At 37.1% G+C, this 17,247-nt stretch overlaps 1 protein-coding gene across 1 annotated transcript in view; it reads right to left on the reverse strand.

Moving 5' to 3' along the window:
• Nucleotides 1-16,957, reverse strand: part of LOC140144182 (N-alpha-acetyltransferase 60-like) — a 47,360-nt gene extending 30,403 nt beyond the window's left edge. Inside the window, exons 1-4 of the mRNA XM_072166007.1 lie at nt 16,827-16,957; nt 13,561-13,883; nt 10,790-10,919; nt 8,856-8,952 (exon numbers count right to left, since the gene is read on the reverse strand). Coding sequence (XP_072022108.1) covers nt 8,856-8,952; nt 10,790-10,919; nt 13,561-13,751 — 418 coding nt within the window. The 5' untranslated portion in view covers nt 13,752-13,883; nt 16,827-16,957. The remainder of the gene's footprint in view (nt 1-8,855; nt 8,953-10,789; nt 10,920-13,560; nt 13,884-16,826) is intronic.
• Nucleotides 16,958-17,247: the final 290 nt, after the last annotated feature.

Below are 17,247 nucleotides of genomic sequence, written 5' to 3' on the forward strand. Positions count from 1 at the left end.
CTATGTGTTGTTTGAACAAGTTATACAGGGCCACGAACAAGCAGCTGGAGGTTTGGGGATTTGAAAGTCCGAAAAAAGGATTAGAGTTTCTAAAAAGCGTGGGAGTAAAATATAAAGTGTGTGGGTATAAAGCTACCAAATGAATAAATTATAAATTAAGTCTCACATTTTACATTTTGAATTAGGGATTCAATCATGTTTCACCGTTGTTCATCACCGTTTAACAACGATGCGGCCGCACGAGCGAAGTAAACAGCGTAGACGCGCCGGACGCGAGTTGTTAAACGGTGATGAACAACGGTGAAACATGATTGAATCCTTTCAACAACGAAAAGAAGCTAAATATCGTATAATTCACGATTATTTTACGACTAGGAATGTCAGTTAATCATTGCCACTCAGCCTTACAAAAACTTCGATGATTTCTCTTTTGATATCAGCAATAAAACTACAAAATAAAACGGCAATGTTTAGCCGCTACCTGAAAAATACTGAATTCAACTTGTAAGCTGGCATATACGCACAAAGGTTCCAGGCATGACGAATTTTACGCGCTATCGCGTAACGCGTAATTTCGCTCGCGTTCGCGTATACTCTACAGTAAAAGTGTGGGTTCATCACGGTTTAACAACGGTTGGCTCCTGTACAAGGGTATAGGAAGAGTTGTTGAATGTGGAATATGAGCGGAAATTAGTACCGTACATGTTTCTTATCCATCCTACTGCATGCTTGGTCACTCCCTCTCTGACCAAAATCAATAATTTCCTAACATTTGATTTTTAACACTAACAGCCAAGGATTTGGCATTCAAGTAACATTGATCTTGATTTTCTGGCAATGTGATGGGAAATTGTGCAACCAGTGATTTCCGCTCAGACTTCCTGTTCCATGCTATTGAACAAGTCAAACACTCAAAGTTGCTAACTTCAGGATATTTTAAATGTCAGTATCTATGCCCAGCGAAATATTGTATAGAACACTCGCTGTGAACCAATCACTGGAGGGTTGCATGCAATTTGAAAGGACACCTATCAGAATATCCTGATTTGAGGGCATGGTCCAGGCTTAGAAAAAATGTTTATTTGGCGGCAAGATATGCAACTTTCTAACACAGGCAGTCACTTTTCCAATTTGGGAAACCTGGACATAATTAGTTTCCAAACGTCAACATTTCCCTGGAAGGAACTTTATTCCACAACATTCGCTCCATGCATGGCTAGGCCGGCCTGTGTATACATGTATTTATGCTGGTAAAATATAAAGCACAAAAATGCTAATATATAAAAGTATTGTACATGTATGTATGTCCTAATATTACAGGCCAAAACTTTGCACTGCAAAATTACAGTTTTATCATTCTAAAGGGGCTGTGCAATAATTATGTGTACCCCAATGGTGGTGAATTCTCAAAGTGGTCTGCCAAAAATTGCTTGCCCCCCTCCCTTTGGCCATGCTAAATAATCTTTGCCCTCCCCCTTTGATGTGCCAAAAACCTTTGCCCGCTCCCCTTTGATGTACCAAAATATTTGTCCCCCCATACACACACTAAGATTTTGGGGAACCCAAATTTAAAACCTTAAATTGTCTTATCATATAATACATGCACAGCGAGCAGGAAATGTTGCAAATTTGAACATGTTCCTCTACACCTTTTTAGGTCGTAATATATTTGCCAAAAATCGCTTCCCTCCTCCTTTTGTCCTGCCAAAAATTGCTTGACCCCCCTTTCGACCTGCCAAAAAAATGCTTACCCCCATTTTGGCCGGTCAAAAAATCTTTGCCCCCTCCTATAATTCACCACCCCTTACAAATTCACAGAGAAAAAATTGGTGGACAATCAACCTTAGTGACAAAGTAATAATCTTGCTCAGAGAGCAAAAAGTACCAACAAAACAACGTTAACATGCATGGTAAGTGCATACATGTAACAACTGAAAATGTTACATCACAAACAAAGATTTACACTTCCACTTGCTGCACATGATTACCCATGCAGAACATTTATGAAAGCCACCTTTGATAGAGACCTTGCAATGCAATTTCCTAGTGAGTTCTCCCATTCATTTGCAAATGACATTTATTTTGATCAATTTGATAGGCTTCATCTAAATATATGTACATTGTAGGTTTTCACAAACATGTTTCTATTCAAGAAAACCAAAACCAACTCTAAAGCAGGCTTCTTCAAGTTTGTTAATAAATCAAAGACAGTAACACCATGGCTGCCGAAAGATTTTTAAAAAATCTGTAAATTTCCCAAATTGTCTGCCAAAATCCCCCCCCCCAAGTTCACACACAAAATAATCCTACCCGTCCTTTATTCTTTCATTGCAAATTGTTTAAAATAATGTGATGTGATGCATATTGCCTATATTGATTTTGAACAACATGCATTTTAAAGGTAAATAATGTAAAATGTACCCCAACACATTGTGTACATACCCTTAAGTTGCGTCAAGTTTTCCTGCAAAACTATTGCCCCCCCCCCCCCATTTGGGGCACCAAAATTGCCTACACTTATCATACCTGGACAGGATATCAAAATTGGCATTATCTGCAGAAGTCTCCCAAAGGAAAAGAAATTGTGCCAATTTGTTTTTTCACTGTTGGCTTTTTAGAGATTTTGTTTTAAATCCCATAAAAGTAGCAAAAAAGGAACCCTGTTCAATGGGCTTGAACAATCTAAAATTGAGAAATTCGGTCAAACTTGTTTTATGAAATTCAATTTGTCCAATTTCAAATTGCAGAAAATTTTCTTTCACAATATCTGATCATTTGGTTCTGTGATTTACTACCAAGGTCAAGGCTCCCGCTGGACGCGAATTCTTGCGTCCAGACGCATTTTTGCATTGCTGGACGCAATGTTCAACAAATTTCATCAACCCGTTGCGTCCAGTCGGACGCAACTTGATTCACCCCAAAAATTAGTGATTATAAGCTTACCAACTTCATCATCATAAAAATCGTGAAAATTACGTTAACTTGACTGATCACTCCTAATTCTCCTAATAAAGCTTAATTAATATTCATAACCAATGGACCAATCAGAAAATGAGTTATTGACCTTTCACATTTAACCACTCCCATTTTGCAACACTTCCGGGTCGAGGTCACCAGTCAATGAATGAAAACTCTTATGGCAGTGAGACGTGATAAGCTTTTGAAAATACAACTTTCTAAACAATCGTACGGTACATTGTCAGCAAGTTTGCATTCACGTAATTTGTTATTGACAATAATATTTACACAAATCTTTAAAATCTCATCAGGAATCTGAAAGGAAATAGTCAAATATTTGCATCAAACTGCGATGCAATACCGGGAATCGGGGGCTTTGTAAAATTGTATTCCCTGTTGCCCCGGGGGTGCCAGTTGAACCGTCAATGAAGTCATCACCGACCAAAATTTCATGGTAAAAGGGTATCTTTTTAAGCATAGGCCACGTCCAGCGGGACGCGAAAAGGGTCTCAATTTTGGTGTTTTCTGGAAAAAGGGTACCTTTTTTACAATAGATATGTCGGCGTTTTGGGTTCATGAAAAATCAAAGTCCAGCATTTGACGTCAGCCGCTGTTTTCGTTCCTGATTGTAAACAACTTCTTACTTCCGGGTCTATAAGTGTAATATATCAGTCTTGTGCCCGGTCTTGTACCATGATTAAAACTCGGTGATGTTTGTGCATGCTGCGAGCGGGCTGCGTGAGACGGGCGTAGAGACTACTTAATTTTGTACAAGGTACAGATACTGTGTAATCGAATGGATTACGACATACGCTTTGACTGCTGAACCAGATATGACAGGAACCATGCCTTTTGGAAATCGTGAAGTGACATTTGCCATCGCTGTTTGTCACCCGCGCAAAACCGAAGTTAAACGGGGAAAAAAGTGAGTGTGTATTTGTATGTACATTTTACAAATATTGATATACAATTTCTGTGTGTACTTTAGTCATTGAAAACTGTGATCATCCCAAGGGATCATACACCACAAATGACCAAGATGGATTATACATCATGCAAAAGTATTGTGAATTTAATATGGTTCATGTATTTATTGCCAAGAATAGGAAATAAAACTTTTCCACTACAACTAACCTGTGGTGTATGATCTTCCCAGGATGTACTTGTACTAATTGGATACCAATGAAATGATTGCAGCTTGTTTGTTGTGTATGACCACAATTTTGTGTTAAGGATGATATTCCAGGCTATTTCATATTATAACAAAAATTGTATGTAAAGGGATTGGAAATACACTAGGTAAATATTGCTTTCTACCTTCGTCAGTGAAAAGGGTCATTGGGACATGTAAGGTCAGTGATATGGGTACCTTTGTTTGCACCATGGCTGTGGTCAGTGATTTGGGTATCCTTTTTTCATAGCAGGTCAGTGGTAAGGGTTACCTTTCAGCCCTTGGGCATGTCAGTGTTTTGGGTGAAAAATAAAAGTGTCTGGTCAGTGATGACAACATGCAATGGTATATGAGTGGCACCCCCGGGCCTGTTGCCCAACACATTAACATACATGTACGGACGCACAAAAATTTTGTGGGACACACATTTCCCGACCAGGTTTTACAGTTGTGCGTCCGATCGGACGTAGAGTTTTTGAAGGCTAGCGGGAGCCTTGACCAAGGTAAGAAAATGCTGAAATTGACAATTCTGCAAAATTCTTCATTTTATAAATCAAGTAATAATGTGTTTGACTTATAACAATATTAATTAATGTGGTCACATACCTTGAAAATATGCTTGTGTTTACTGTGTTTTTGTTTGAGAATGGGTTCATTCCGGTTCAAAACAAAACAAAGTCCATCGGCCCATAGAACAGGGTTTTTTCCTTTGCCTACTTTGCTCACTAAATAGAGAAATCATCAACTAGATGAGAGCATCAACAAAACAGAGAAAGCACATTTCTCATTACAATTCTACTGAATTCAATTTTAACATCAAACCTGTATGTCTGTCTACCTCTCGCTGTGAGTCTCGCATCCACAGAGAAGATATGTAATTGAAAGGCATCCATAGCGTTACTTGGCAACACTATGTATTCAAGTCATAATTCATCTATAAAAGAAACCATATCTCTTAACCTGGTATTATTTCTATGGCCTGGCCTGCAAGTGATGTTTTTGTAAAAGACCGTCTAGTTATTAGGTTACAGGAGACAGCATAGGTATATGGGAAGTATTCATGCAACATGTAGAGGAGAAACAAACCCTCACCCTGCAAGATACAATGAAAGTTCTGATAAACTTTCTTATAATTATTTTACCTTTATAGGGTCACTAAGATATTTTCTGCACAAAATATTTTGCCTAATATGTAGGAAAGTATGCTCGGGCACAAAAATAATCAAAAAACAGATTGTTGACCCCTAGTCCCCTACCCCAAAAAAATCACTTTCCCCCCCCCCTGCCCCCACCCTGAAAAAATTCCTAGTACCATCACTGGTTAAAAATGCTCTTATCAAAAAACAATGAAATGAAATAATGAAATAATTCCCCTGTTCTGTAATAAGTTATAATAACAGCACTATCTGCAGAGCAGTGGATGGGTATATATGCCAATGTACAATTTACAAATGAACACTAAAGTAAGAAACGGAATTTCAGCTACATGATGCTAGTACATTTTGTACCTTCCGGTACCTACCTTGATTATATAATAACACTTATCAATTTGATCTCATGTAGCATTCTGTTCTAAGATGTTTATGAAAATTGCAGGTGCCAAGTACTAGTCAATTCTAAGAGCATGTATTTCCCACCATTTCACTTAGTGGCAAGTCAAGTTCATCATATTATTTTTTTGTGCTTTGCCCATATTTAACTGTTTAATTTGTTTTTAAATTTGTGATTCTAAGCTTCTAATACATCGCACATTGAACTGTACACAAAAGGAATGTATTTGTTTGTGCATTGTTATTTTCACGGTAGCTTCTTACAATGCATGTGAAAAGCGCAAAAATAAATGTAGCGCAAAATTTCCATTCTCCAGGATCTTATTTGATGAGAGCTTCATGGAGGGAAACTATATATACTACCGTATTCATTCCAATAAGCGCCTGTGCCCCAATAAGCACCCACCCAGGAAATTTCCAATTTGCTAAAGGGTACCATCAATGTTGAAGTGACAGATAGACGTCGATACGGTGAAATAGCTGGAGGAAGTCCTACAAGTCCTGTGTAAACTTGCAATACATTTTCTACATCAGAAAAACTACTAGAACATCTCAGGACCCTTTTATAACATACTGGTACGTAAATTTGTCTCTAATCAACACCCCTTACGAAAAATTAGGTAAACCAGGTAACAAATAAACGCCCACCCAAAATGACTTTGTTAAGTGCCCAGGGCACTTATTGGATTGAATACGGTATTTGAAATTTGATCTACCCTCACAAAATACTCATGAATTCACAACTACAGATTCATTACTTTGATGGTAAATGAGATGGTTTTACACTGATGAGAATGTGGAAATAAATAAGACACCATGTATTGGGCTATTCCAGTTGAAATCCATACCCCCTGTGGAAGACTTAACTTATATCTCCCACACAGGGAATGTGAATTTCAAATGGAGTTATCTGAATGGGGGATTCCATTTGAAATCTACACTCCCTGTGTGGGAGATTTCATGTCTTTCATAGGGGGTGTATGGATTTCACCTGTAACCACCCATTTGTAAGTTGACACCTGTGAAATAATACCATTAGAGAATGCATCTCAAATGTACGATTTAATGCACCGCATGAATGATGGACCCATATTTTCTTATCTAGTGTGGTTTTATTATGATAATGTTGAGTGTTCAGTGTCTTAGCTGCTAAAAATTGAGGTTTGCCTATCAAAATCCATATCATAAATTTTACATAACAAAACATTAAGGGCCCGTTCACAAACGCTTGTTAGGGGGTGCCTGATGCAAAACAATTTCATCGCAAAAATTCTTCGGGCCCCTCCTTTACAGACCTCAAAAATTTCAGGGCCCCCCCGTTTTTGACATAAAATTATGGGTCAACTCCATAGAAAAGCATATAAACTCAATTTTTCTAGGAAAAATTGAGGTCATTTTTTCAGGGCCCCCTTAGGTGGGTCAAAAATTTCAGCCCCCCTTTTTTTTTTGCATCAGGCCCCCTAACAAGTGTTTGTGAACGGTCCCGAACCAACCAGGCTTCAGCAACTTACTGGGACTTCATCAACTTCAAATAAATATTGTTTTGCATGGCCACTCACTTGAAGAATTATGATCTGCATTTAAATACATGTAGTTTACAGGCTCATCTCCTTCCCCACATGACCATAACATTTTGATATCCAAAAAGCTTATGTTTTCTCATTATCCAGTAAAATTTTTTGCCGAGATATGTTTCATTTTAAGATGGTGGCATTGTGTACACATTTTTTGCTTTAAACCTGCTGGAGAAGGTCCACAACTCAAAATATGGCAACAGATTGGGTTTTTTTATGGTTGGCTTCAATGTGAGATAGAATTTAACATGATATGATAAAATCTGACCACCTTCAAGTTCACCATAGCTTTTACTTATAAAATTCTGTCTTCCAAAGCTATTATTTAGCCTGACAAGTGGATACTATGGGTGATTAGCTATTATACTATTATTATCAAGTTAGGCACTGGTTTTCTTCCTGAAGCAGCTAGAAGCAATAACAAGTAAAAAAACAAACAGCAAAGTTGAAATGCTTTAGCATTCAGATTAAAGATAAAAATACAACAACTGATCACACCTTGAAAAACACTTCAATCCTAAGTCTATTTGTATTTTTAAGTAAAATGGTATTGAATTGAATCTATTTATGGCCATTTGTATTTCTTTATAATTCGGTATGCTGTCAGCATGGACCCAAGTGTCCCCAAGTTTTCCTAAATGGCTGACAATGCTTTAGACAGAGTGGTAATAGAGCACCTGGTTTCTCCCCCTTTCTTTCTATGGCCTGTATAGATATAGCATCATACTATTTACCCACAAGTAGTGCTACATGTAGTTGCTATCTGAGTGACATGTCACAATGATTTCACTACTAGTCGGAGACATTATCTTTAGAAATATATTGTAAACAACATTCCATCCCACATCCCACACATAAACATGATGACAATATCCAAAGGAGGTTATACATGTATAGAGTCCAATAAATGCAACAGATTCATAATAGTTGGATTAAACCAATTTGACATCTCAAGTAACCTTTGAACTCAGAATTTGACCTTCAAAACAAACAATGTGACAGGTTCACCATGGTTGGCTTCAAAAGTTTACAAATGTACTTCCACTGGACGTACAGTTATGACACCAACTGACACAAAAACATCAATTTTAAAAATACATGATCCATTGTACAGGAACTTACAGTGGTCATACAGTATTATGAGACATGCTTTAACCCACCAAAACATCAATAAGTGATACAGGACATCAGGAATTTATTTTATTATTTATTACATCTTCTTTAGCCTGGGCCCGGGCCTGGGGATACCCAATCAGTAGTAACACTGTTTTCCATGGGTGCCCTGGGGAATTTACTGTGGTTGTACAGTAATCAGACCAACTTATACCAAGACTTATACCAATTTATATTACCAAGACATTCATTGCATGCGACTGGGGAGCAGGGGACTACAAAGTTTCTCCAGGACCAACAATCCATAGCTAGCGAGGCAATAACATATGGTTGTAAATCATTGCTGGTATCCCCCAACAGATTCTGTATCTAGTCAGATATCTTGCCATTTGTCGCCTTGGCTAGACTACTAGAATACTATACATGTAGGCCTACATGATACAGGACATACAGGGTGAGACAAAATAAACAAACACCACATTTACTCACCTATTCCTTTTCTTCTGTGTTCTTGCACTACACCTAAACTGAGGATGTAAGCAACTTGAGTTGAACTTGGGAATGTGGCAGATAAGATGTTAAAATCCTGCAATGGAAATACAAATGAGGTATCAAGTCAATTTTGTGATCAAGCAAAATGAGTCATTTGTTGAGAAATGAGCAATATCATTTAAAATTCAGTACCGGTACCGATAGTCTGTAATAAATGCTCCGCCCCGAAAAACTACAAACATTTCCATGCCATATTGTGAATAAGCTTAAAACTCTCATCAGTCATGTCAGTCTTTTGAAGTGATAATCGCTAAATGTACATTGTATATCTTGCAAAACTCCGATGTTTTTCTCTCCATTAAGATGATACATTACGTGAACAATGCAAATTATATGTGAACAACTAATATTGTACTGTATAATAAACATTTAAATTCATAACTGTACTCTTTTGGCGTACAAATGTTGTTTTTGTCATGAAACTGATTCTCATCTCGATCGATGTGTTCAGTGAAACACTATAGCCTACTCTTCTTTGGTGCATGATCAATGACATCACTCATTAATATACAATCGATGTAAAGAAACTACCACACATGGACAATTGCATATCAAGTGTACGAGTTTTGGCAGGGGTTTTGGATGATATTGTATACATTGCCCTGGAAGCACGTAAATATGAATGAAATGGAATTTTATCTTGCGATATGGTTTGCGGGTTTGGCGAATTTTCTTGGATACTACAACTATTTTATCATTCAATACAAATAAAGTGTAAGTTGAAACAAGTCCAACGCTTTTTGTTTTAATCACACGCTTTATATCACGCTTTTACCCACAAAGTTACACCCCACGCTTTTATCGATTGTCTGATTTTCGAAGTGGCAGTGGCACGCTTTAAAAAGCGTGCCGTGCACACTACATGTATGGCCCCTCCTCTCAAAAGGCAGTCCCTGCTACATAAATCGAAATAGTTCTCTCCCTAAACAAACACCAGACTGTAAACAATTCAAAGAGTCCCAACATAATTTCATATTAAAATCTGTAAATTTACCAATATTAGTACAAAGATCTGGGATGTTTTACAGGGCGGAATTTGGTGTAACCTTTGATGTGGTACAGATTTTACTTTAATCTGAACTAAAAAGTAAAGCTCAAGGAATTCCCTCTCTACCACTTTAATCACATACATGCAATGTTATTCTAACTTTAATTCAGAAATGTAATTGCACCAGTGTCATTGCAGAGGTATCATCATGTCAGTCAGAGTGATTTGAAAAGCAGCATTTGCCAATATGCTGCAATTATCCTAACATGTGCAACAGTGGCGAAAGAAAAAATCGTAGCAGTGACATTAAATTGACAGCACTGAGCACAGCAGCTTGGATCTTTCATATGTCCCAAAGTCTTTATCACATGACCAAATACAAAACAAATCACACATTTCAGGGCACTAGGAAAAGATCCCGGTTATTGCATTGACAGGTGAAGCACTAAGGACCGCCGATATATCGATACCGTCAATATATCAATAATATTAATAATCAATAAATCGATTATCCACCAAAATTAATATCGCCGATATCACTTTCTGAAGAAAATCAACACATCGAAGTTGCCGAAAATGAAAAAAGTATTTAAAAAAATTGGGCGTATGCAGAGTATTCGCCACCGCTATTACACAAGAACAGACATATTTTGAAATGTCAAAATCTCTGGAATCAATAACTGTTGTTTTACTTTACAGCAGTTGGAAGTTTATATTCCATTTTCTACTTTTTTTTAAGCTTTTAGTTACTTGAATTTTCAGATCACATAAATTGGGAGAATATTATCGATATTGAGTGACCGATATATCGATTTTTAAAAGCCTGACATCGACGGTCCTTATGAAGCACAGGGCAAATACATCAGAACTCTTGCAATCTTACCTCCCTATGACATCGTATTCTTGTTTTCACTTCGGCTACTATTAATCCTACGATTTTGTTTTCTACAACTGCTGCTAAAGAATAGAAGCGAGAGTCACTGGTGATGTCCTTGTACCAGGAGTCTGGGTACCTGCAAGTAGAGATCATACATAATTGATTAATTTTAATACACAACAGTGACAGACATGGTTGTCATGGTTAAGAGCCAGTCTTCATTATGTACCCAAATAAGGGGGGGTTGTGATATGGCTCAAAATATGCTAAGGTGTCATATTATAGCCATATATTTTGACATCTTTTTTTAAAAATAATAATTATAGAAATGGAATATTTGCTAGTTTAGTGGCAAGTTTAGGTAGTAAAGACATAGCATACACAATTTAAGTAAAATCCTTTCACTCTAAATAATAAAAATTTAAAAAAATAGCTGTAAAAATGCCTATTTTTACACTTTTATTTGTAACATGCCAAGAGACGCCTTTTTTCAACAGCTTTTAATTTTTTTTATGGATCCTTATAGAAATTCATGTGACCTGTTTCCCAAAATGGTGCAGTAAACCAATCAAAAAAACAGAAAGAGGCATTATGAATTATAAGTTAACAGATCAAAAAAGGATTTAAAAGTTTGCCTTATGTATGTTACTATTGTCTGTCAAACTTTTGATTGATTTTGAAGTCCCTCAGTTTTTTATAAACAAAGACTTGAAGCATAAACTAAAGGGTAAATCTATTGTAAATAACTTCATTTCTCCATATTATAATCAATTTGTAATTAAGTGGCTGCCATCTTTTTTGAACATATAACAATTTTAAAATTTTTCTTGAAATGTCTGTCAAATAGTAACATACGCAAGACGGTGCTGTAATTCCTGCTAAACTAGGGTGATACAGCTAATTATGCTACATGACATAGCATTTAGCTCCACCTAGCTTTGTGGCACTATCACTTTGTGAGGAGAAGCTTTTTGATGACACAATCCATTGTTAAGTGTTGTCTGTCAAACATTTGTATGCATAAGTAACATACATAAAGATTTGTATGTGTCTGTCAAAAGTAACATACATAATACGTTTAAAAAATTAAAAATCACTTGATGTTCACATTATGATGATAGTTTAGAGTTTATAAAAGTGTTTTAAAACATGTGATTTATAAACTGCATGTGATCTTCATTCAATTTCCCATCTTGAACTACTGTTTTTGCCAAATTATTATTCTGTATGTTACATTTGACAGACATCTTGCGTATGTTATGGCTTGACAGACACACATATTTTATTTATAACAATTTATCCTCCTTATTGTAATATTTGGACACATTTTTTTCCACAATCAGTTGCTGTAGGTCCTACACCTAAATAACCACAAAATACCTTACATGTAATACTTTATAAATTTTTATTTGATTGCAGAAAATCATCAAAATTGTGTCTGTCAAATATAACGTACGCAAGGGCTAGAAAATTAAATTTGTGAAGTAAATGGTCTATAACTTATCTTTCTTTTAGTGGATTGTGATCGATATATGTGCACTATAATTTAAACCTGGTTGGAGACCAAAAGAAAAGAGCTGGAAAAATAATTGTGTGTTACACTTTTATGACACCTTAGCTTATTTTGAGCCATATAAAAAAATATATATTTTCTGTAAAAAATCATTTTGGTACATATTAACACCAACAACTCACAGGTACAATTTGAGCGTGCACAGCGCCCTCATTCAGCTGAAAAAAATTCTTGAAATTTCAACCTCTCTGATGAGCCCAGTTTATAAATGGCAAACTTTGGAGGGGCATAACATCTTGCGCCATCATCACCCCAACCAAGGGTGAAATTAAGTGGGAGACGGGAGCCGTTTGGCCCCAGAAACTCTGAAATGGCCCCTGGTTCCATCTCAATTGTAGTCCCCTGGATAGTAAACCAAAAATAAACCAAAAATATCAAATTCAAAGCAACTAGTGCTTATTTAACTCATCCAGCACATCTTAATTTTTATTGGCCCCTTGGTAATTGGAAATGGCCCCTGGTTCCTCCCAATCTTGGTAAACCAGGGGCTACTTTTTTGCCAAAGTGGCCCCTGCTTCAAGCTCTCTTATTTTCACCCTTGATCCCAACCTGCATTTTGAAGTACCAAATGGTTACATCACAAAAACCAAGAAAAAAAGTTGGGATTTTGATGGCGCATAAAAATACCAAATCCTATGTTTTGATGAAAAGCGCCCTTGTGCAAACTTCAGAGCATCATAACGGGCTGCGCCATCGAGATCCCAAGTCCGAACAAGTTTGAAATTAAAGACCTCTATGGTAAGTTTCATTTTCTAGCAAAAACTTTTTGGAATTTTGATGGCGCACAGAGTTAATAGGTCAAAGGTCAAAATTCCCTATATTCGAGCATTTTTACGTGCCTGTATTTCTGCATTAGGGAAAGTTAGGATTAGGGTTAGGGTGAGTTTGGATTAGGGTTAGGGTTAGGGTTAGGGTTAGGGTTATACTTGTGCACATACCAGAATTATTCCCACTTTCTAGATAGTTAAATTGAAATTTGAGCTATACCAGTTGAAATCCATACACCATATGCATGGTGGTGGCCTTTTTCTTCCACACAGTGAGGGAGTATGACTTTAAAATATGTATGTAGTTACCTGGCTGGGTGACTCCATTTGAAATCTACACCCCACTGTATGGGAGATTAATTAAGGTCTTCCATACAGACTGTATGAATTTCAAAGTAACTGAAATAGCCTATATAAATTGTAATTAATGCACTTACTCAACAGGAAACCACTCAGCGCATAACTTCTTAACTTCTGCCACATCTCTGGGACACAAGAATCTTAAAATGGGTCCGTTACTTGGTGGAAGTGGCGCATCCTCGTATGTCTCTGTAACTCCTGCATCATTAGCACTCCCTTCTTCCAGGGCACTCATAGGCCCTCCGATGGGAACCACACATGAAGTCATGCATGCAATTGAAAGGAGCGCTTACAGCAGCACCCAGTGCCCCCAGGAGATTGTAACATGGAGACAGTCAAGAGTTCAAACTGATGAATTCTAACAAGATAACCATTTTTAGGTTTGCTGAAATGATGAGATCTGAAGAAAAAAAGAAAAAACAAGACATCTTTAAAATAAATTTATACGAGTGGATATTCATATGTACATAGTGGTAGATAAAATGATAAGAGTTTAATTTTTAAAACACTACACTATTTTTCGCTCACCTGGAAAGTTTTCACTAGTTCGACTAGCGTCTTCAGCAGATGGTGATGCTGTGATGATATCTTGTCTACAGTTGGGATATCTCTCACCGATGACATCATAATATGATTGACAGGATGATGTATATGTCATCTAGATGTTACGATGTAGCGCCACCACACTGGGCATCAGCAAGTTACCCCAGATAGGATACTATGACGTCATCCTGTCAATCATATCATACAATGTATGACGTCATCAGTGAGAGATATCCCGACTCTGACTCCGTCTGTGGACAAGATATCATCACAGAATCACCATATCTGCTGAAGACGGTCGCTAGTGAAAACGTTCCAGGTGAGCGAAAAATAGTGTAGCTTACTATGACCAGGTGGTGGCGGATGCGATATCGCCATTTTTGACGTCGCCATGGCATTGGATTTTAACACATAATCATGAATCATGATATCTTCACTTTACAACATTATTCTAAATTTGTGTCAAAGCAAAATTATCTAACTCTAAAACCGTTGGGGTACAACAAAGTACCCCACTGTAAGTATGTTGTTTTTCAATTTATAACTGCTAACCGTATATTTTGAATGGGACTGTCACCGCCTGTCAGCCTTGTATTTTCGCCATCCTCGTACGTCACATGTCGCGTGACCTACATGCCTATAGTACCGCCCAATGGTGAAAATAAGAGAGCTTGAACCAAGGGCCACTTTGTCACAAAAGTGGCCCCTGGTTCACCAAGATTTGGAGGAACCAGGGGCCATTTCCAATTACCAAGGGGCCAATAAAAATAAAGATGTGCTGGATGAGTTAAATAAGCACTAGTTGCTTTGAATTTGATACTCTTTGTTCACCATCCAGGGGGCCAGTTTTGTGAGAAAAGTGTCCCCTGGTCAAGTACAATTGAGATGGAACCAGGGGACATTTCAGAGTTTCTGGGGGCCAAACGGCTCCAGTCCCCCACGTAATTTCACCCTTGGTACCGCCTGCCTATGACTTTCAACATCACAGTATTACGCCCTCGTCAAAGTTTACTGCAAAATATTATAGTTACTGGAACTACTTCACGGGTACGGGTAGCAACATTGGTTTAGATGTGTTGCAGCAGCTCACCGTTACCGACGAAACCACATTGAGATTGAGATTGAGAACACAAGGTCAAGGAGCGTGTTGGGACAGTTCTACTAGGGATGCCAAACACAGCATTCAATTGGTTGGACTATGCTTGCACACAGGCATCTATGGGACTTTTGTCCATAATTTCACCATAAGAGAGATATTAATGTGTGGACCGGTTCCCAGTACACTATTTCAAAACCCAACTTATTATCAGTTGAGGGGACCATAATGAACAACTTCCCACATGAGCTCTTTCAAAATTGTTCATACTTGATGAGTTTCGGACTTACAAAATAATGCTATTTTTGCCCAAATTCCCATTGAAATGTACACAAATTAAAGAATTTTGATAACAATCGGACCCTAAAAACAGTGAATTTCAATTAAATGTGTGGCCCGGTTCCCAATATATTTTTATAAAATATCCAAGTTCCAGCTGTTGCTACAGGCATGTATGAGCTGAATTAAAAATGCAATTTCATAATAAGAGTTTCAGGGTCTAAAATTTATGAATTTGCTCTTTTTTACGCAAAAATATCATATTTTGTCCAAATTTTGACCAATGTCCGCAAATTTAAATCATGAATATCTCCGCAACCCTGAAAAAAAAAAAAAAAAAGAAGTGTTTTTGGAAAGCATTTGGCAAGATCTTTGCAAATACATGAGTCAAAATAATGATTAATTTTTTTAATTTAAAATTTGGTTGACAATGAATCTATTTTAATGATGATAAATATTTAAAAAATAGCTCTTTCATGTAGCGGTTCCGTTGTCCCCCTGGCCTAATACGTAGATCGGAGTGTTATCGTCAGAGCACCTTAGACTCGCTGAGTCTCATGGACGCCGTTCCTATGTCCATCAGACTCGTATTTCCCATTTTGGATGTCAATGGGAAATACACACTTAACGATTTGCGCCGGTTAGAAACTTGAAAAAAAATCTTTAAAATTTTATCAATGTATATAAAAGTGGTACCAACCTTATTGTGCTTGCTAATTTAAGACTCGGTTGAAACAAAATTAAGGATCGAATGCATTTTAGTGTCCAAAAAGGCAAAATTATCGTCAAAGTTCTGCGAAATCGGCACCCTTGCATGAAGGGTTCAGAATTGAATCGAAGCGAAAATATCCGATCTTTGCGATCAAAAACACAAAATTACAACTTTAAACATACTATTGGCAAAAGACATTATTACCAAACAATATAGAATAGAAAATTTGACATCATTTTCTCAAAATATTGAAGAAATTTGCTCACTAGACATCGAAAAAGTACGCAATCCAATTCCCGTTCAAACGCGCGAGAAACTGAAAGTGCATAATCCCGACTAGAGCACCTCGGACTAGATAAATACAATATTATATTTATACACATCTAGTTATTGGGCATGAGTCTGGCCGGGCATGAGTGAGTGCTAAATTATGTTAAAAAATCATGACAATGTTGAAACTTGGCCAAAATTATTTAAAAAACATACAATCATGAACCTACAAGCTACACTAGATAATTACCCCTGCACCCATTGTACAGATATTGAGTGCATATCAAAATGCATAATATGTGCTTACAAATTACAATTTACAATGAATGAGTGATTGTGTTGTGAGTGCATTAATACGTGTGTGCATGATGTGTGTGTTGTTGACGTTGGTTTGCTTGAAACATAAATATACAATCTATTATTTACGCCATTTATCGACTCACCGTCACTGGATGTCACACACACATAAGAAGAGAATTTAATAGAATTATTTTCCTTGTGTTTCGTTTCAGACAAATACTGTGATTCATACAGGAAATAACAATTCGCTTGCAGTAAACTCTCCAGAATTCAGGAATATGTAAAGGAATTATGACGATATCGTTGCTAGGATTTTACGCATGCTTCACGTGTAAAAGCTCGTCTGCAGATAAAAGTAATGAAGTTTACGTTCATTGTAGCCCAATATTTCAGACTGCGAAAGAGACTCACCGTTAAAGCGACCCGTACGTAAGGTCGGGTCGAAAGTGGTGTGATCAAAAAAATAACAACAATCAGGTAATGTAATAGCGCCCCCTAAAATTAATTTGAGCTTATGAAACCAGGTCAAGGTCATGCAATTTAAACTTTTTAGGGGGCCAGATT

The sequence above is a fragment of the Amphiura filiformis genome, unplaced genomic scaffold, assembly GCF_039555335.1.
Source record: "Amphiura filiformis unplaced genomic scaffold, Afil_fr2py scaffold_44, whole genome shotgun sequence".
Lineage (NCBI taxonomy): Eukaryota > Metazoa > Echinodermata > Ophiuroidea > Amphilepidida > Amphiuridae > Amphiura > Amphiura filiformis.